This window comes from Centruroides vittatus, unplaced genomic scaffold, assembly GCF_030686945.1.
Source record: "Centruroides vittatus isolate TY-2023 unplaced genomic scaffold, ASM3068694v2 scaffold_1015, whole genome shotgun sequence".
NCBI lineage: Eukaryota > Metazoa > Arthropoda > Arachnida > Scorpiones > Buthidae > Centruroides > Centruroides vittatus.
In genome coordinates this window covers 4,163,736-4,182,786 of record NW_027122666.1, presented here as the reverse complement: position 1 = coordinate 4,182,786, position 19,051 = coordinate 4,163,736, and the positions used below count along the sequence as shown (strand labels likewise).

Genomic DNA, 19,051 nt, shown 5'->3' with positions numbered 1-19,051 from the left:
GTATTACGTTAATGTAAAATATTCAGTATGAAGTTATATTTAACCTTTTTAAAAGTTTTAAACTCAAAACTGATTTGAGTTGAGTTATGAGTTTTTTATTTGAAGTTATAATGACCTGTTTAACATTATAATGCCTCATTAAATTTTATTATATTTCGATACATCAGATACTATACAAAATTTATATAACTACTTATATATAATTTCATTATAAAAAAAAATATTAACTTGAATGTGTACAGTACTATTTAAATTTATTATGCTCTATTTTGCATTTATGAAGTTTTTTTGAAGTTTTGTAAATTAAAATAAAAGATTGTTATGTATTCTGAATTGTCAAAATTTCATCTACTTTATATAAAAATTCCATTTTACAATTTTATTTCAATTTTATAAGAAAAAGAGAAAAAAAAGAAATGAGATTTTGTAGAAACTTAAATGGAATTTCATATTAATAAATATTCTTTATTAATAATTACTGTAAGTTGATGTGGTAATATCAGAACTGAAAGCTACTTAATTTTCTGTATTCCATCATTCCAATAGGTTTATTTGTTCTACTTTTCCAAGAATAGGTGTTTATGTGTTTTTTTTAATAGAATTTATAGCACTAAAATTAGTTTTATTAATTGAATTACATGTTCCGTTCATTAATAATAAATTATCCTAGGAAAGAGTCATTATAAAAATATTCACAGTTTACATAAAATAACTTTGTCATGTGTTTAATGCATTGAAAAGATATGCTACTCCTGAAACACTAAAGTTCAGTTGAGACTAATTACATTATTTTTATTAGTCTTCTTTTAAAAGAATTTATTACTCGTTAAGCAGCTGTTGAAGAAGCACAAGTCATGCAGCATTGTGTAGATAATTGTTATTGTTTTCCTGTAGGAGTTAAAAAAAGTTTGTTGTATTGTTACAGAAAATTATACCTTTTGCAATAATTTCTGAATAATTTTAAGAACATTGTTTAAATTAAATGAAAGGTTAGCAAGAATTGACAAATTTAAATATGATATATATATATAAAATTTAAAAAAATATATATAATAATGAGGTGAAAAAGTTCTGCATTCGAAAAATGGTAGAGAAAATTTCTAAAAATATATTAGTAAGATAAATAATAGAACAGCATTATTTTAAGTATCAAGTATTTATTTAGATTACACATTACATTTAGCATGAAATGAATAGTAGTTGGCTTGAGTTGATTTAACAGATATATCCCTTTTTTATTTCATAAGTCATAAAATAAAATATAAACGAACAAACAAGTTATATGTAAAATTGCATAAGAAAATTTAAAAAAACCTTTAATTTAAAAGTAAGTAAAATAAATTGTTTGAATATGACCTATTTTTAAAAAATTATATATATATAAATGCATGATAAATATTAATGACAAGAATTGTTAAATAATAACCTCAATATTATTTCAATAAAACATTTAATTGTAGAAATAATATTAAAACAATAAAATTATTTTATTTTTTATGTGAAATTCTAATAATACTAGAAATTTCTTTTTATTTTGCAATAAAGTGTAACTCTGATCAACTTGCAGAGTCAATAACATTTAGTTATATAGAAAATTGCTGTTTCAATGCAGAAATTGCTGTTATGTTGTGTCAAATCAAAATTACTTATTTTAAACTACTCAGTGATTTGTAGAATAAATTATGATTAACAACAATATTTATTGTATCAGTTAATTGTTTTTGGTGTAATTTTACAAGCTAAACAAGATTAATAAATTTATATTTCATTCTCTTTAAGGTTATTCAGTTTTTGTTTGTTCAGAATAATAAAGTGAAAAAGAAAAATCTATGATTATGCAAACCTTGAATTAGGTTATTGCTTCTTTCATTTAACAGGTTAGAAAATACTTAATGAATATAACAGAATTATTTCAAGGACAAAGTTTATTTTTTGTATTTTTCAAACTGAAATGATATACAGAAATGAAGTTATGAAATTAATTATAATATACCTGTATATATTTTGTGTAATTTAAAGTTAATTCAATTAATAGTCAATATAATAATTATAATCAAAAATCATTTTCTCTTATAATGCTGTAGAATATTTTTAAAGTATATATAGTATTATGCAAGTATTTGACTGTTGATATTTAAATAAAAAAAGTTTCTTATTTTAAAGATAAAATGATTTACATTGTTGCCTTCTGTGTTGGTTGTTTTAACTATCAAAGGCACATTAAATGTTCATCATGTAAATGCTGTGCTGAACAAATATATCCACTCATTTAGGTTTATTTACTCTTTATATTGAATGCTTGGAAAGTTCTTTCTCTCACTTTTGTGGCATAATAAGGATCATCTTGTGATTCCCTGGGGTTATGACCCACATTTGTAAACCAATGATTTATTTATGATTTGAAAATAGACTAGAATAACAAATAACATAAAATTGTCAACACTTAGTAGATAAAGTTATAGTATTTATTGCTTTAAATTGATTCTGGATTCAAAAATTTTAGAATGGAAAATACTTCTTAGTTGTCTTAATTGTATTAATTTATCATTAATATTATAATTATAGTTTATTTTAATTTGTATTATTTGTGTGGTGTTTCTATAAAGCTGTACAATAGATTATCGAAAATGTTAATAGAAATTTATATTTATTAAATATAAGTCTACTAATATAAAATTTTTTAATTATATAATTTTTAATGATTATTAAAACATAAATGATTTCTCTTAATTTATGTAATTGTAATTTATCACTATTATGTGTAAATTTTATGAGTTAATGTAATTTAAATTTATATTCCTTAATTTTCTAATGTCTGTTATATTTTAGGAAATAAAAAAAATTGTATATTAAATTATTAATCAGTAATAATAAATTTCACATCATAGGTAATAGGATAATAAATTTTTATTTTGAAATTAACATGTAAATTGTATGTGAAGAATATTATAAAGTATGATTTATTTTTCTAATTAGATGATTTATTCTCTCTTCCACCAAAACAACAATTACGGGGAGTGAGTGAAAAAGATATTTTATTATTTAGAAAGGCTCAGGAAGCTGCTATGAAAGTAAGTTTATTTATGGAAGGATTTAATTAGTCTTGACTTTTTTTAATTTTTGAAAATTCTACAAAAATTTAATTAATATTAAAAACTTTGTGGAGTGTTATTGAATTTTTAATTTTTCTAAACCAAAATTATGAATGTTTTTATTTATACTTCTTAATATTTTTTTAGGTAATCGGACAAAATATATTGCCAACAGATGTTCAAACAAGACATCCAACTGTGATTGAATTTGGAAAATATGAAATTCAGACGTGGTATTCGTCTCCTTATCCTCAGGAATATTCTAGGTTTGTTGAAAGATTTTAATATTTAAACAGTTTAATTTATAATACTTTAAAAATGAAAATGCAACATGTTTATTCAAATTTCAAAACAAAAACAAATGAATAATTTAATAGATTGACAATTTAAATATTTTAAATCTCAAAACACCAAGAGTTTCTTTTGAATTTAAATGGCATAAATTTTAATAGACCAGAATATTGTATATTCAAGCTATCTAAATCCCCAACTTGTACTGGAATAAAATAATAATTCTGAGAATGTAGAATTCTCTATTGAGTATAACTCACTTTTCACTCAGTCAGTTTTCTTTAATAAAATAGAATGAAATCATAAAATTTTAATAAATATTTAATGTCAATAAACATTTTATAATACTTAAATTGATAATAAATAAAGATCTATATGATCTTATTTTAAAATTATATGTGCTTTAAAAAATTTCAGATACTGATATATTGACTTTTATATACATGTATTAAAATATAACCTTAAATAGTGTTAACAAATATCTTCCAGATGTGAAAGAATAAAAATCTTTATAAACAAAACATTTTATAAAAATGATTCAATATTTTTTACAGAATTCATATTTCATATCATAATTTTAAATAAATATCAAATATAATCTTAATTTAATATATAAATTTTTTTATATTTTTATATCATTAATCTATAATAAACAGTAAACTTATTATATGGAACTTTATATATAAATAAGAAGTTATTAAATACTTTTGGCCAGTTAATAAGTTTTAATAAGTACATTTAAATTATTTATAGTATTGCATATTAAACACATTAATATATAATATATGGATAATTATTTATAAGAGAATTTTCTGTAAAAATTTTCATTTTGTTAAAAATGTTATTAGCCTTTAAATGTAAATTATTATAAATATGTAAGATAATATATAAACCTACAGATTTGTACATTTTTAATTTTTCAAATGTCGGATAATAAAATTATACATAAATTTATTCTTAAATATTACATTTTAATATTCTTAAATATATTTATAATTTCATATACATGTATTTTTTTTCTTTCTTTTTAATAGTTTGTATTTGATTTTAATTACATTATTATTATTTATTGTATCATGAGATACTGTAACAATGTTGAATTTGCAGAAGCTTATACAGTAGAATCTGCTTATTGTAATCACTTTCATATTCATCCATAGTAATAACATTAAGCAATGTAATTGAGTAAAACTATAATTAGTAGAAGTTTTATTGACTCTGATGACAAAACATGTTAAAGCAATTAAAAAATAGTATAATAATAATATATAACTTACATATTTGGGATATGTTAATTTTGATAACATTAAATGACTAATTATAATATATGTAATTACAATAAATGGGTTATACTGTATTTACAGTGTTTCAGAATAGCTTAATTGATATTTTATTATATGTCTTCAAAAAAATTTTAAAAAGTCTAGTTATTATTTAACAACTGATGATTTGGAAAAATGATGGTATAAATGTAAACTGAACATAAGTTATGATTTTAAAGTTTTAAATTTAATCAGTCAATTACTTTTTCCAATTACAAAATTATTCATCATCTCTTTAATGTAAAAATAGAAATAATTCTCTAATAAATTTAATAAAATTCTTATATAACACTAACAACTTAGAAAAATTTACAACCTTTTTCAAGAAGTCAAATAATGTTTATTTGACTTCTTGAAGAAGGTTTTTAAGTTGTTAGCATTACGGTATTATATAACAGGTTATGGAGTTATTGTTTTCTTGTTTAGAATAAAATATTTAATTTTGTAAAGAATTGTATCATAATGAAATTATTTGTTTTTTCATTTAATAGATAATTATTTTGATTTTTCCTAAGTGAATAATTATTTTAACAAAATTTAACATAATTACACCCGTTACTATTATTATTATATTTAGTTTTATTTTATTCTAAATTATAAGCATCTTAAAAATATTTTATATAGATAATCAGACATTTCTAGCATCACTTTTTAAGTTGTTTATCATCATCATGTATGTATGTACATATAAATTATACAGATTTAATCTGTAAATATGTATGTATTTACAGATGTATAAATTATAGGCCTACATATTACATATAACATAATGAAATTATAGATATCTTAAAATATGTATTAGGTATTATTCTGTTTAAGAACTAAATAAACAACTATTTTATAAAAAAGAAAAAAATAAATAGAATTTATTCAGTAATTGATATTCATTGTAAACTTGTATGTATTTTGTTCTTAAATAATGAACAATTTTTCTTCAGTGCTACAGTTCACTTTTCTGAATATTTTTATTCATGGTTATTACATTTGTATAATTCTTTTAATTGCTGAACTGAAATTGATTTGTTTAAACTGTGCTGGATGATATAATCCCAAAATCAAAAATCTAGATAGCTAAGGTCTGGCAAACTAAAATAGAGGAAAATGTTTGCTGATGATATAGTTAAGAAAATTTTAAAGAACATTATAGTGTGTGATTGTTATAACAAAACAAAATCTTGTTAGTTTCTAAATGAATGTATGCTTTACCTAATATGAAAAATAATTTATTACATATGAATAAATTTAAAAAATCCTATATAAATACATATTCAACTAATTAATATATCGTTAGATATTTCTTTGTTACAATACTCAATTGGTTCAAAAAAAAAGTTTGTTGTTGGTAGGTACTTCTGTATAAATATTAATTTTAACAAGTTAAAAACTTAAAAGTCTACATTTCTATGAGATTTCAAGAGCATTTAACAGAAAATTTTTAAAAATTCAACTTATATTAAATATTCAAAAAGAAGTTAGGTTTTGATAAGTTGTTTTCTTGTAACTTAAATTTTTATGATAAAAAAATTCAACATTTCTAGGTTTTTCTATTAAAGATAAGTTCAAATAATTTATAAGCAATGCCTCGTCTAAAATTGTTTAAAATTTTTAAAATTATTTTTTCAAAACTTTTTAGAAATAAATATTTTAATGTTAAATTTTGGAAATAACAACAAATAAGTTTCTCAAACTTTTGGTAACATTAATGCTTTAATTTTCAAACCATTAATTTCAATTTGAAAACACATAGTAAGGTCTGAAGTGTGAATATTTACATTTGACAGTTGACAGCTAAAAACCATAGAGGCAATTATTACAGATATACAGTAATGATTAAAATATTTGCAGTATATTAACTGATGATCAAACTGTTTTATTAATGAATCTGGATTATAAAAAATTTCTAATGATTTTTTGTTTTCTAATGTCAGTATTAAAAATTAAATAGCTGCATTAGCATTTAAATATGCATATTGTATATTATTAAATTCTGATTCAGATGATTTCATCATACTAAAGAATTGTAAGTTGCTGAGAATTCAAGTTTTATGAAGTATTTTACAATTAAAATATTTAAAAGTAGTCTTATCCTTATAAATTATTTGCTTTATTTAAAACATTTATATCCCGAAATTTATAGATGACAAAAAGTTATTTTTGAATTCTGTAAAAAATAAAGAAACTTTCTATTACTAGGTGTCAACAGAACAAATCTGTATTCTTAAATTTATATTGGCATGTAGCCAATTGATCCATGAAGAAAGGTTCTGTATTAAAACTTCTACAGTGGTCATATTTTAATCTTTCTTGGAGATACATTTTATTGAATTAGTTATTTTAAAATTGTTTATGGAATATTGATTACATGACTTTACATGGATAATACATGGAATTTCAATGTATTATCATTATTATTTTTTAAAAACTTTTATATGTTATTTTTTTATTTTTATGTAATTTTTACAGATAACTAACAATTTTATATATCTATAGCAATTAACTACTTTTGTATTAAACCTATTTATCTGATATTTATGAATTTCAATAACTTAAAATTACTTTTACTGTAGATTTCCTGTAGACTCTATAGATTTATATTAAAGCCTTTTATTGCAAGAATAAAGTGTATGAATATTAGTTTATTTTATTTACTAAATAACAGTAATGATATATAATAATAATAATATTTTTGAGATTTAATTCAAAAACTTTTTAAATTAAATTTTCTAAGGAAAAAATACAGTAATATCTTTTGAAAATATTATGGATTATAAGATGCAACTTAGGTCCAAAAACAGGGCTAAAAAAATTACTCTGTGTCTTATATGTGAAGTTACAATCTCCCAAAGGCTAATGAATTTATCAAATGAATCTTCAGTGGGCTACAGTTAAATACACTAAATATTTTGTGCTGAAATGTAAAGTGTAGTATGTTAAAGTGGCTATGATTATGAATTAAATTTAGAATAATTAAAGAGATGTAATATTAGCTTAGTATTACAATATACAGGTACACCATCAAATTTCCAGCACACTTGGTTCCAAAGCCTTACTGAATTAACCATTTTGCTGGACCAACTGTGATCAAATATAATAATAACTCGTTATCAACACACCTCTAATTATACACTCCCATGTGTCTAAAGCATACCAAGGACTGATAGAAACTTAAATAAATATTAAATGTAAATTAAATGTCTCTCTCTTAGAAGCTATAGCTAGAATTAAATTTAAACAACATAAACTAAGAATATCAAAAAATTGTGGTATCACTAAACAAATGTAAAACAGTGTAAATAAGTATATCCTATGCACAACACCATCTTGGCTGCAGGAATTTCAAGTTCCTTGTAATTTTATCCAGATTAAAGGAGATGGGTGGACCATCAGTTACCGGAAACTTGGTATACCTGTATTTAGTAGTTGTATTTTGTATAGAAATTGATGGCCAGGGAAAAAAACCTTTATAAAGTTTAATAAATTTGTAAACAGTTTACTAGTGTGGTTTCATAAAAAAAAGTAGGTCTAGTGAGTGAGACATGTGGTACTTTGTAACTGCTAAAACTCTAATTATACATGACAAAAAAATAACCTTATTTAGAAGTTGTTAGTGATTATATTCATATTAAATTTTAAATTCAATTCTATAAGAAAAAATCTAGAATATGCAAAAATAAATAGCTAACATTTTAATAAATAAATAAGAAACAAAGTATAAGACTTTTCAAAAGGATTGTCAGGGTTAATAAATTTCACTGTGACTTATGCTTATAAAGATAGGAAAATAAATTTTATATTGATTTGCCATTACACTCATTTTTTTTCCAGTGTGTTACAAAGATTCCATATGCTCCTCTCTTGTCACCCTGTTGATATCAATCCAACATTCCAATTCTTGCCTTATACACTGTAGCATGTTACTGGTGACAGTTAAGATAATATTGATAATACGTACTTTTAGTTTGTCAGTGGTCTGGGGTAGAGGACAGATGTAAACTGCATTCTTCATGTAACCCTAGAAAACATTTGCACGGTATGAAATCGAGAACAAGTTGGCTGTTGCCATAGATTCTGCTCAGCATCACTTGCACATCTGATCCATTGCTACAGCAAGTTGTTGTTCAAGAATTATTGCACTTCCATGTGAAAATGGGATGTAATCCCATCCAACTGCATAATGTTAATCAGCTCTGTCCTCATTTAGTTGAGGCATAAGTCATTTGGACAACATATCAAGAAATGTTAATTCAGTTATTATTTGTTAAGCAAAGAAAAAGGGTCGATAAACTGGTTTTTTTTACTGACAGCACAGAAATATAGGCATCACAGAATCACAAAAACTGGGCATTTTCTGAATACATTGGAGGAAAAACAATAGATTAGTGAATTACACAGTAGCCATAATAAATTTGTCAATTTCTGACAATCGTTTTGAAAAGCCCATTATTAAAATATATTCCATGAAAAAGTTCACAGTTCTGTGAGGAAATTAAAAGCATTCAGTTTAAATTTGAACTAAATTTATCTTTATTACCAAATCATGTTAATTCTATTTTTTAAAAGATTTTTCAAATTTATCTAAGTATAATGCTTACCTAATGTTTATATATTTGTCTCTCAAAAATATTGTGTTCTAGAAGTCAAAATCAAAAATAAATTTTATTATATTGTCCTTATAATAAAATTTTCAATTAGTAATGAAGATTTTTTTTTACATTACAATTATTGATATTATCATAACCACTGTGACAATCTCCAAAACAATCTTAAGGGCCCAAGAGGCTCAAATAACCATTGAATGTATCATAAGATCACTGTAGTTTTAATAAATTAAAGATGGTGTTCATTTAGGTGCTCCATTACTTTCCATTAGCAACTTCATTAAGAATTTGTTCTTGTCAAGTTGATCTATTTCTCTAGCTACTTTCATTTGTGTAGAAACATGTAGTTTAAAAGGAAAGATTTTACCCATGGCATCTCCATTATTAATGCTTCTTGCCCTTTAACTCAATTAAAATTTCAAATAAGGTATAACTGAAGGGGGCAAAAGGGCCTGAAATGCAGTTTGAACATATTAATGATGATAGTGTATATTATTGAATAAAAAACTCCACAGAAAATTGTGTCAGTATGATAAGCCCACAGAATGATTTTATGTGATAGCATAAAACTAATATTAATTCCTATTATTGTTTATCCTTATTGAAATTATAATATGAATAGAAAGATTTTCAATTTCCAAGTTCTGTTCTATGATGTCTGTTGTAAGTCAAATTGATCATAAGTGAAATGCAAAAAATTATGATAATAAAGAACAGTTTCCAAGATTATATACATAAGTAGGATTGTTGAGAAGGGGAAGTTGGGGGTTTCTCCTTGGTCCAGAGAAAACTGAAGGGGCCTGTACTGATTGCTACATTGTAAAATTAATATTATTTTTACTAAAGTAAGCAGTCTTAAAGATTTTACTTTCTGTTTTTATTAATAAAGAAACATTTTATGTATTTATTTCTTCAAAAAAAAAATAAAAGGTTAAAGTGGCCTGCTAAGAGGCAAAAGGTGCTCACTACTCTCAGGTCCCATGTAAACTCTCAATAGCCTTGTACATAAATCTATATAATACTATTTATTTGTGGCATATATACTACAATTGGAGGTTGACTCATACCTTGTATTACTTGTTAGGTTAAGAGGTTGCTTATTGGCCATATTAATCTATTTATTTACACAGAGATGATATTTCAATTAATTAATTATTGCTATGATATTTTATTATAACGAATATTTGTGACAATACACAGGAGGACAAGTACATTCAAAATCATTAGAAATTATCCTGAGAACTACTTTGATTTTATTTTTGATTGTAAATTTTTTCTTATTTAATTTATTATTAATTCATTTTAACTTTATTATAAAATTAAGATTAGAATGAATAATTATGAACTCATCTCCCTACAGAAGGCTAGTTTCAGTTTTGTGTATTTCATTTTCATCATTATCACCCAAGTTGTAATTAAATTTGAATAATGTTCAGAAAATATACACTATATAAGAATAACTCAACATATATAACAATTAAATTTTAAACATAAGTGTGATTGATTGCTTGGGCTAGAAAATGATTTTTGTTTTCAGTATAGAAGTCCTAATAACTATAGATTGTCTTAAATCGGGGATTGAATGTTGTTCAATTGATTATTTAATGCAAAAATATGCAGAACAGTCTTATTTTAACATCTAGCATTTTTCATAAATTTATCTCATTTTCTAATCAAGTTCTCCATTTCAATATAATAATTCTTGTCTACAACAGGGCTGCATACATTTATTCATTCTTTTTATCATTTTCAAGTAAAACTTTTAACTATTGAAAAAGAAATTTTTGCTGTTAAATTTATAAAATCATTTTATTGTATAATAATTCCTTAAAATAATTTGAGCAAAAACTGCTTGTGAACTATATTTTGATTTAAGTTCATGAAAATCATAATTATCCTCTAAATTGATTTAATTTTTAATGATTTTTATATACAAGTTACTTAATTATGAACTTTCAGTTTCATAATTACTTCAAATTTATTTTATTGTAAAATTTTGATAGATAACAAAAAATCTATAGAAAATTTTAGTATTTCTTTGCATATGCAAGATTATACTGTATATGAATAATTTCTGTTGAATATTTTTTGCATATTTTGTTTGATTTTTCCTTCAACAATCCATTCTAAAATCTAACAATCACATATCTATACTCAAAGCAGAATTTGAACTTACGATCTGGTGAACTATGGAAACATTATCATAATATATTTGATCAATCTGGCAATTGAATATATTAAGATGCAAAAAACATGATAATATCTATAAAACTTTGCATATGAATGTTTGAAAATATAAAATGGATGTAAACAGTAAAAAGAAAAATCCATAAAATTAGCTCAGGTCAGTCACTCTCAGAAGAAAATTTTAAGTAAACCTGTCAAATGAGTTATTTTCAATACGAATTATAGAGGTTAAAATATCAATTTTTCTTAAATATTTCAGAATAAATTAAATTAAATTTTAATATTTAATTATTAATATTAATTATTATTGTTTAATAAAGAAGAATTTATGCTCAAGTTATATATGTTGTTTTTATATTTTTTTAGAAAGATTTTTAAATGATACAACTAAAAGGATTATGTTGTAATGCATTGTAAAAAAACTTTATTAGTTTATTAAAACATTACAAAATAATCCATTTTGTAATGTTTTGTAAAAGAACTTAAATAGAATTATTAATATTTATACTAATAATGTTAAAATTTTATAAAATTTTGCATTGTTAAATTTTAAATATATTAGAAATTGCTGAATGAACTCTAAATTGCATAAATTTCAATGATTAAATAAACAACATACATTATAAATAATGATGGATGAGAATTTATATGAAATTTTGATTTGGTATAGAAATGATTGATACAGGAAAGACAATAGACTGAATTAAGAAATAATATCTATTAAAAATATAGTAACAGTTTACATTTAATTGTTTGTTAAAATATTTATGTATATTAAAGTTTATATTTTAAATGTGGCTGTTGTGTCTTAATTTGATGTTACAGCAAATTAGGTCTTTCCAAATAACTGAATAATTTATCCTTTAATATAATATATACAATGTTTATCTGCTAGGTTTCATGATAAATTGTGCAGTTTTCTTAAATTAAAAAAAATTGAATATAAATGATTCAGAATCATGAAATTACTTAAATGGTAGAATAAAAAAACTAACAAAATGTTAAAGTATTTATTACATTAAATTCATATTATTTTAACATTAAAATAAGAGAAATAATAATTAATTTATAAAAATCAAGTTATTCTCAATAAAATTTCTAGGTTCTTTAAACTAGCTTGCTTGTCTTTTATGTTTTACTCATTGTTCATTTTTTGCTATGATGACATGCTAATTTTTTTAGTTAACTAATTTTAGTAGTGTCTTAACTTCTAATTAATTTTATGTGAAATTGTTTAGTTTTTAATTATTTTTTTTCCAGTCTTTAACAATTATTATTTTTGTATTATTAGAAACAAGTTTTGGAGATTTTTTTATACTAAAAAAATGTATAATTTCATTAATTAAAAACAATGCTTTAAAGACGGGCATTAGTTTATCATTATATTTAAAATTAACTTTAGTTTATTTATAAAAGGTCTAAGCATTTTATTAAGCATGTTATAAATGACTGCATTTATTTTTATTACAAGGTTAAAATTGTTTATTGTTTTTCTTCAAAAGGATGCTTGAAAGTAAGTTGCAAGTTTTTGAATTACTAAAGATCCAATTAGATTAACATACTTAGTTCTATTAAATGTCATTTTTAAAAATTACTAAGCATTAATATAATTGTTCAATATTCAAGATTTTGTCATCATTGGCTAGTTGTTTCTTATTGATTTTTATATTGACAAATTTCTAAACAAGTGTAAATAATGAGAATTAATTAAGTTGAGAGTTATTTGTATATTTTTTTTTTATATATAATCAATCTGGATTTAGTACTACCATTTGTTTGCCTTCAAAATTGGCATTAAATCAAATTTGAAAATTATGTGATTTGGTGTCAACAATGTTTGTGATGCAAAATCATTCATTTAGTAATTCACAAACATTGAAGGGTTTTCTATTTAATATTTATGGGAAAGGTATGTTCACAAGTATTCATTAGTGCTTTATGAGGTGGCATTATTCAGGAAGGCTCTACATTTAAATGTCAAACAAGATGATTAAAATTTCATGACATGGAAAACATCTCCTTAAATATAAAAAAAAAGTACCAAAACTCATCACTACAATATTTTTAGTGCTTTGGATCTTAATATATATCATTTTTGGTTGTGGAGATAAAAAGTGTGACTTATTGAGGATATGTTATACTGTCTTTAAAGCTAAAAATTTATAACACTGCATGTCAGAAGCATCACAGAGAATCAGTTATTATCAGTTACAGTTGTCACTAAGCACACTGTTCAACACCTTCAGAATTGGGACTACATTGAGCAGTACCTTTGCATCACTAAGGTCTTTATATAGCATGAATGTCTTTTACAAATAAAATGTTTGTTACTTGTAGCACCAAAAGTTCTATAGTGGTGTTTTGTATTTTGGAAATTCTTCTGCATGTCCTGAAGTGTCATTAAACTAATTTAGCAGTCCAAATGCAACCAAATTATCTCTAAAGTACCTCTATTCAGCATTGCCTATAATTACAATCACTTGATGTATTAAACTTTTCTAATATTACAAAATGTCAACTAAGTTTTTACTTGAAGAACTTAAAATCATAGCACTTTGTTGCTTTACTTTGCACAGCAATTTTACAGTAATGAAGTAGTTTTGTTTTAACAGATTTATAGTCTATATAAATTTTGTTTTTAGTTATATAGCTCTTCAACTTGTTCTGTACTGAGAAATACAATAAAACAGTATGTATCAATAAATATAAACATTGTTGTTTGTTATGTAATTTTTGTAAAGAATATATTAGTATTAATCATGGGTGTTTGCAGAAATTTTCCGGGGAAAAGTTTGGAGACAAATAATTAAATCAAAATTTATTGATGTGAAAAAAAACATTAAAAAAATTACAAGTAGACTATATCCTACATATAGTATTGCATCAAAGCATCTCATGGTTGAAGGTGTAATATTATATATCTCAATCACTTCATTTACATATAATTTATGAAAATAAATTTGATGATGATAAAATTTTAAAAATATGTAAATAAATTATTGTACTACTTAATATTATTCAGCAATCATAACTATGGTTTATGATGAAAATTATCATATATGTGTGATGTATTTATATATTTGAGGAAAACCTTAAATAAAAATATTGGAAACTGTCAGTTCTTAGCTAGAAAAGTTTAGGAAAGATTGGTATAAGATCTCAGAGCATAAAATTATTACTACATACTTATATTTGCATTAAATTTTACAAAATAGAAATTTTTATTGGAATATATATATTAGATGCCAATAATGATGGTTATCAATCCTAGATTTAATTTTTAGTTTATAATTTGCACTTGTAAGTATACAATGATGCCAAATGCAATTTAAATGATGCTTGATGCAAGTTAATTAAAAATGCACTCTAATGCATTTTAAAAAACTACTAATTATAGTATTGGAACCACCAAATTATTGTGTTACCATTATCTATTTTGCTTCCAATTATCATTCTGATTGATTTGATGTATGTATGTTTTGAAAGAACTGGAAAAAAGTAATTATTCTTCCAAAAGATCAACATTGTGGAAATATGAACATTTTAAAACATTGGATGCTTTAAAATTTGGATATCATCCAAAAATACTGTTTTTTGCATTGTCATATGATGTACAATACTTCATACCTGGTAATATGTAATCAGTCTGTTTATTATTTTGAGACTATTTATTTTAAAAAGAATGAATGCAATATTATAATATGGTTGCCATTTTATAATAGGTTGTTTATCATCATTTACTATAATTTAATTTGTATCTTTGTGTCAATTTATACTCACAAAGGATCCAGAGAGTCATAGACACCAATAAATTTTAATATAGCAGCTCCTAAAAGCAAATATATACACTCTTTTATTTACTACCAAATTTATATAATAGATTCATGAAATGAATATCTATATTAAAATCATAAGTAAAAATATAAAAGATTTTTCATTAATAATTATGTGCAAGAGTGCACTTAAGAAGTACCATAGTTGATTTTTATTTATGAAGAAAATTATGAGGGTTGATCAAAAAAGGACTGTAAGTTGACACATCCTACCCACAGTCTGGATCTGGTCCCCAGTGATTTTTACCTGTTTCCTCATCTAAAAGAACATTTATCTGGCATCCAATTCCATTGCAATGATGATGTGAAAACAACTACAAAAACATGGCTTCAATAGCAGGGACATGATTTTTTTTCAACTTGGAATGGAAAAGCTGGTTGTATGATTATAACCATGTTGATGCAGACATTTGTCTAATGTCTAAATTTATTAGATAAATGTCTTAATCAACAACATAATTATCAGACATTAATAAATAAATAACATCTTATATTCATTTGTTATCTGAGACATGTTCCTTTTTTGATCAACATCTTTTATATATTCATTTTTACAAGGGTTAAAGGTTTTTGTTTACTGAAAAGTAAATTTTTTATAAACAATAATTTTTAGTAAATATTAGAATTTATTAAACAATTATGATACTAAAAAACTAATCCAAATATTTATTAATTTCTTTCTATAACAAAATTCTTGGCATTTTAAAATGGATAAATTGAATTAATATTTAACTTGTAGAATTATATGTATTACTTTATTTTTCAATTCAAAGTTATTTACATGCAAAATCTTTAGTTTACAATAAATTTTGAAATTGTTTTTACATTAGATAAAAGACAGCTACATTATATACTTTTTGAATTAAAATCAAGCTAAATTTTTTGGAATTAACCCTAGTTGAAGAGACTTTTTCATACTTCTATATGCAAGTATTTATAAGTAACTTTTTAAGTAATTTTCTTACAACAATCAATTATTTTACAAGTTGCAAAAAAATATCAAATAATTTTTTCTTTATTAATGATAGTTATATTGACATAGGATTGTAAACAGTTAACAATAGAAGAGATAAGTGATTTAGTTTAGTTTAATCTAGTTTATATTTGAATCTCACATTTTTATATTTCGGATTTCTAGTGTTAGATAAAAAAGGAGATAAAGGTTTAAATTTGAAAAGTCTTCTGAATACTGTGAATTAAAAAAAGGAGAAAAATCCATACAGAGTTTTAAAGCAAAAAAAAAAAAAACTTTTATTAGAACTAACAGAAAATCTAATACTGGTAAAGTAGTATTTTATTAAATTTCTAAAAAATGTAATTTCAAAAACAATTAGTCTTAACCAAATTAGAAGAAAGGGAAGAAACTAATAGAAAAAACCCTTAATCAATATCCCAGTAATGAATAGAAAAGAATTGTTGCAGTTACACTACAATAGTTTCAAGATCTCATTCACATTCAACCAGTTAAAAATATGTTTTTCTAGCTTTATAATAGTCTTTTAGACACACAAGTAAATTAGTGTATGATGTCACTAAAGATTTTAAAAATTCAAAATGTTTTTATAATTATATCATCATTTAATAAAGTATTTATGAATTCAATTATTTATTAAAATCATCAAGATTACAAATAATGATTTTGTGGAATGCAATTCCATTATGCCAACAACTAGTAAACTAGGCAATGTTGAGATAGTTATTGAGATTTAATAAAATCAACTTGCAAAATTTAATGTAACAGACATAAAACAAAAAACAAAAAACATGAATAACTAAATATAACTATAAATATAGTTTGTAAGGTAGAATGACAATTTTAATTAAAATTGTCATCCTACCTTACAACTTATTTCCAACTTAAAATTGTAATATATTGTTGTAATAAAATTTTGTATAATGATATGTATTCTTTTCTATTCATTTGAACTGAATACCAAAAATTGCAGAATGTTCTCTAACAGCAGAGAGCAATCAAAGCACAAAGCAGCATTAAATTACTAGTTTATTAATTTGAAGAATAATATGATCTTGCCAAATGTTTGAATGCTCTTGGCAGATTACCAAGACAATATAAATTTTAATGTCTATAATTAGTAAATTTTTAATTCTTCTATTATATAATTTGTTAACAAGTTTAAAATATGTATAATTAAAGGTATTTAGTTAAATTTGTTTAGACTTAAAGCTATAGAAAAATTAGGTCATTTAAAGTTTATTATAAATTATGATTTTTTACTATATAATTAATTCAAAAGTCAGCATATAGACTTCTGGATAATCAAATTATTTGTTGGTTTAAAGATTTTATTTTATTACTTTCCTTTATTATATTTACTCCCTATTTTATTATTATTATATTATTTTACTTTTTATTATGTTCAATGAAATAAACTTATTAAGTAGAATTATTAAAAACAATTTTTTTTTATTAAAAGATTTAAATTAAAAAAGAACTATTATATTTCTAAATTTAATATAAAAATATATTTGATATGTATTTGCCGATATTAATAAATATGATTAACATTTGTAAGCTGATAGTCATCACAATGTTTTCCAAATATAATTAATTGATTTATAAACCTTATAATGTCACTTGACTCAAATTGTAGTAATATTTTAATTGATCTTAATATGTTTGATATCTTGATAAACTTAAAATTCGTTAAATTCTAATGATTGATTTAAAGGTAAGAAATTATTATATTGTAATTTAAAATAATTCATTGTTTTGATGAAACATAAATTTATCTTTTGATCTTCAAAAGATATAAGATGTTATGATCTTACATCTTTTGAAAAACAGTATATTAACAGAGTGATTATTATTGGTTTGATGGAATGAGATCTTATGTAGACATTTATATAAAAATAGTAATTATAGTATTATAGTATAATATGATCAAATTTATATAATATATAAATTTGATCATATACCAGCATTGCCATTGACTCTAAGATCATAAAGTAATGTAAATATGTAGGGTGGACGTCACACTGACAATTGTACATACATGAGGAGAAAAATTCACATAAAAAGGAGTTAAGGAATATTTTATTTCTCTGCAAGTGCTTTTGATGCTGCTATGAACAGTCTTCAGGCACATTTTTTGTGCCTGAAGACGACATTCATAGCAGTGTCGAAAGCGCTCGCAGAGAAATGAAATATTCCTTCAGTTAAGTTTTGAATACAAAGCGTGCATCTGGTGCTTTTATTTTAGTATATGGTCAACCGTGAAACTGAATTTTTTTTTTAAATTTCTAAAAAAACAAAGTGAGCCATCTACATCCAGTGAATTGGTTGGTAAAAAGACAAGGTTGTACAATGACATTTATTGAAATTATGGTTTCACTTCATTGGATGGAAAGCCACAGAGCATTGTTTGCTCTCAAGTTCTCTCCGATGAAAGCATGAAGCCATCAAAATTAGTTCGACACTTGGAAACTAAACATCCGGCTCGTAAAAACAAACCCTTGGAATTTTTTGAAAGAAAGTTACATACCTTGAGAAATCAACAAACTTGAAGCAAAAAAATTGAAAAACATTCTGCTTTCTAACGACACAATATCAAGGTGAATCGATGACATGGCTGCCAATGTTCACAATCAGATAATTCAGCAAGTGAGTTCAAGTGAATTTTTTAGTATTCAATTTGATGAATCAACAGCTGTAGCAAACATGTCTCAGTTCTTATGTTTTGTGAGGTATGAATGCGATAGGGACACAT

The 19,051-nt window shown here is 23.3% G+C and overlaps 1 protein-coding gene across 3 annotated transcripts in view; it reads left to right on the top strand.

Annotated features, from left to right (window-relative positions):
• LOC136986413 (histone acetyltransferase KAT6B-like) overlaps positions 1–19,051 on the top strand; it is a 122,918-nt gene that overhangs the window by 24,979 nt on the left and 78,888 nt on the right. For all 3 annotated transcript variants that reach the window (XM_067283940.1, XM_067283939.1, XM_067283938.1), the window contains exons 10-11: positions 2,977–3,071; positions 3,240–3,358. In XM_067283940.1, the coding sequence (XP_067140041.1) occupies positions 2,977–3,071; positions 3,240–3,358 (214 nt within the window). The remainder of the gene's footprint in view (positions 1–2,976; positions 3,072–3,239; positions 3,359–19,051) is intronic.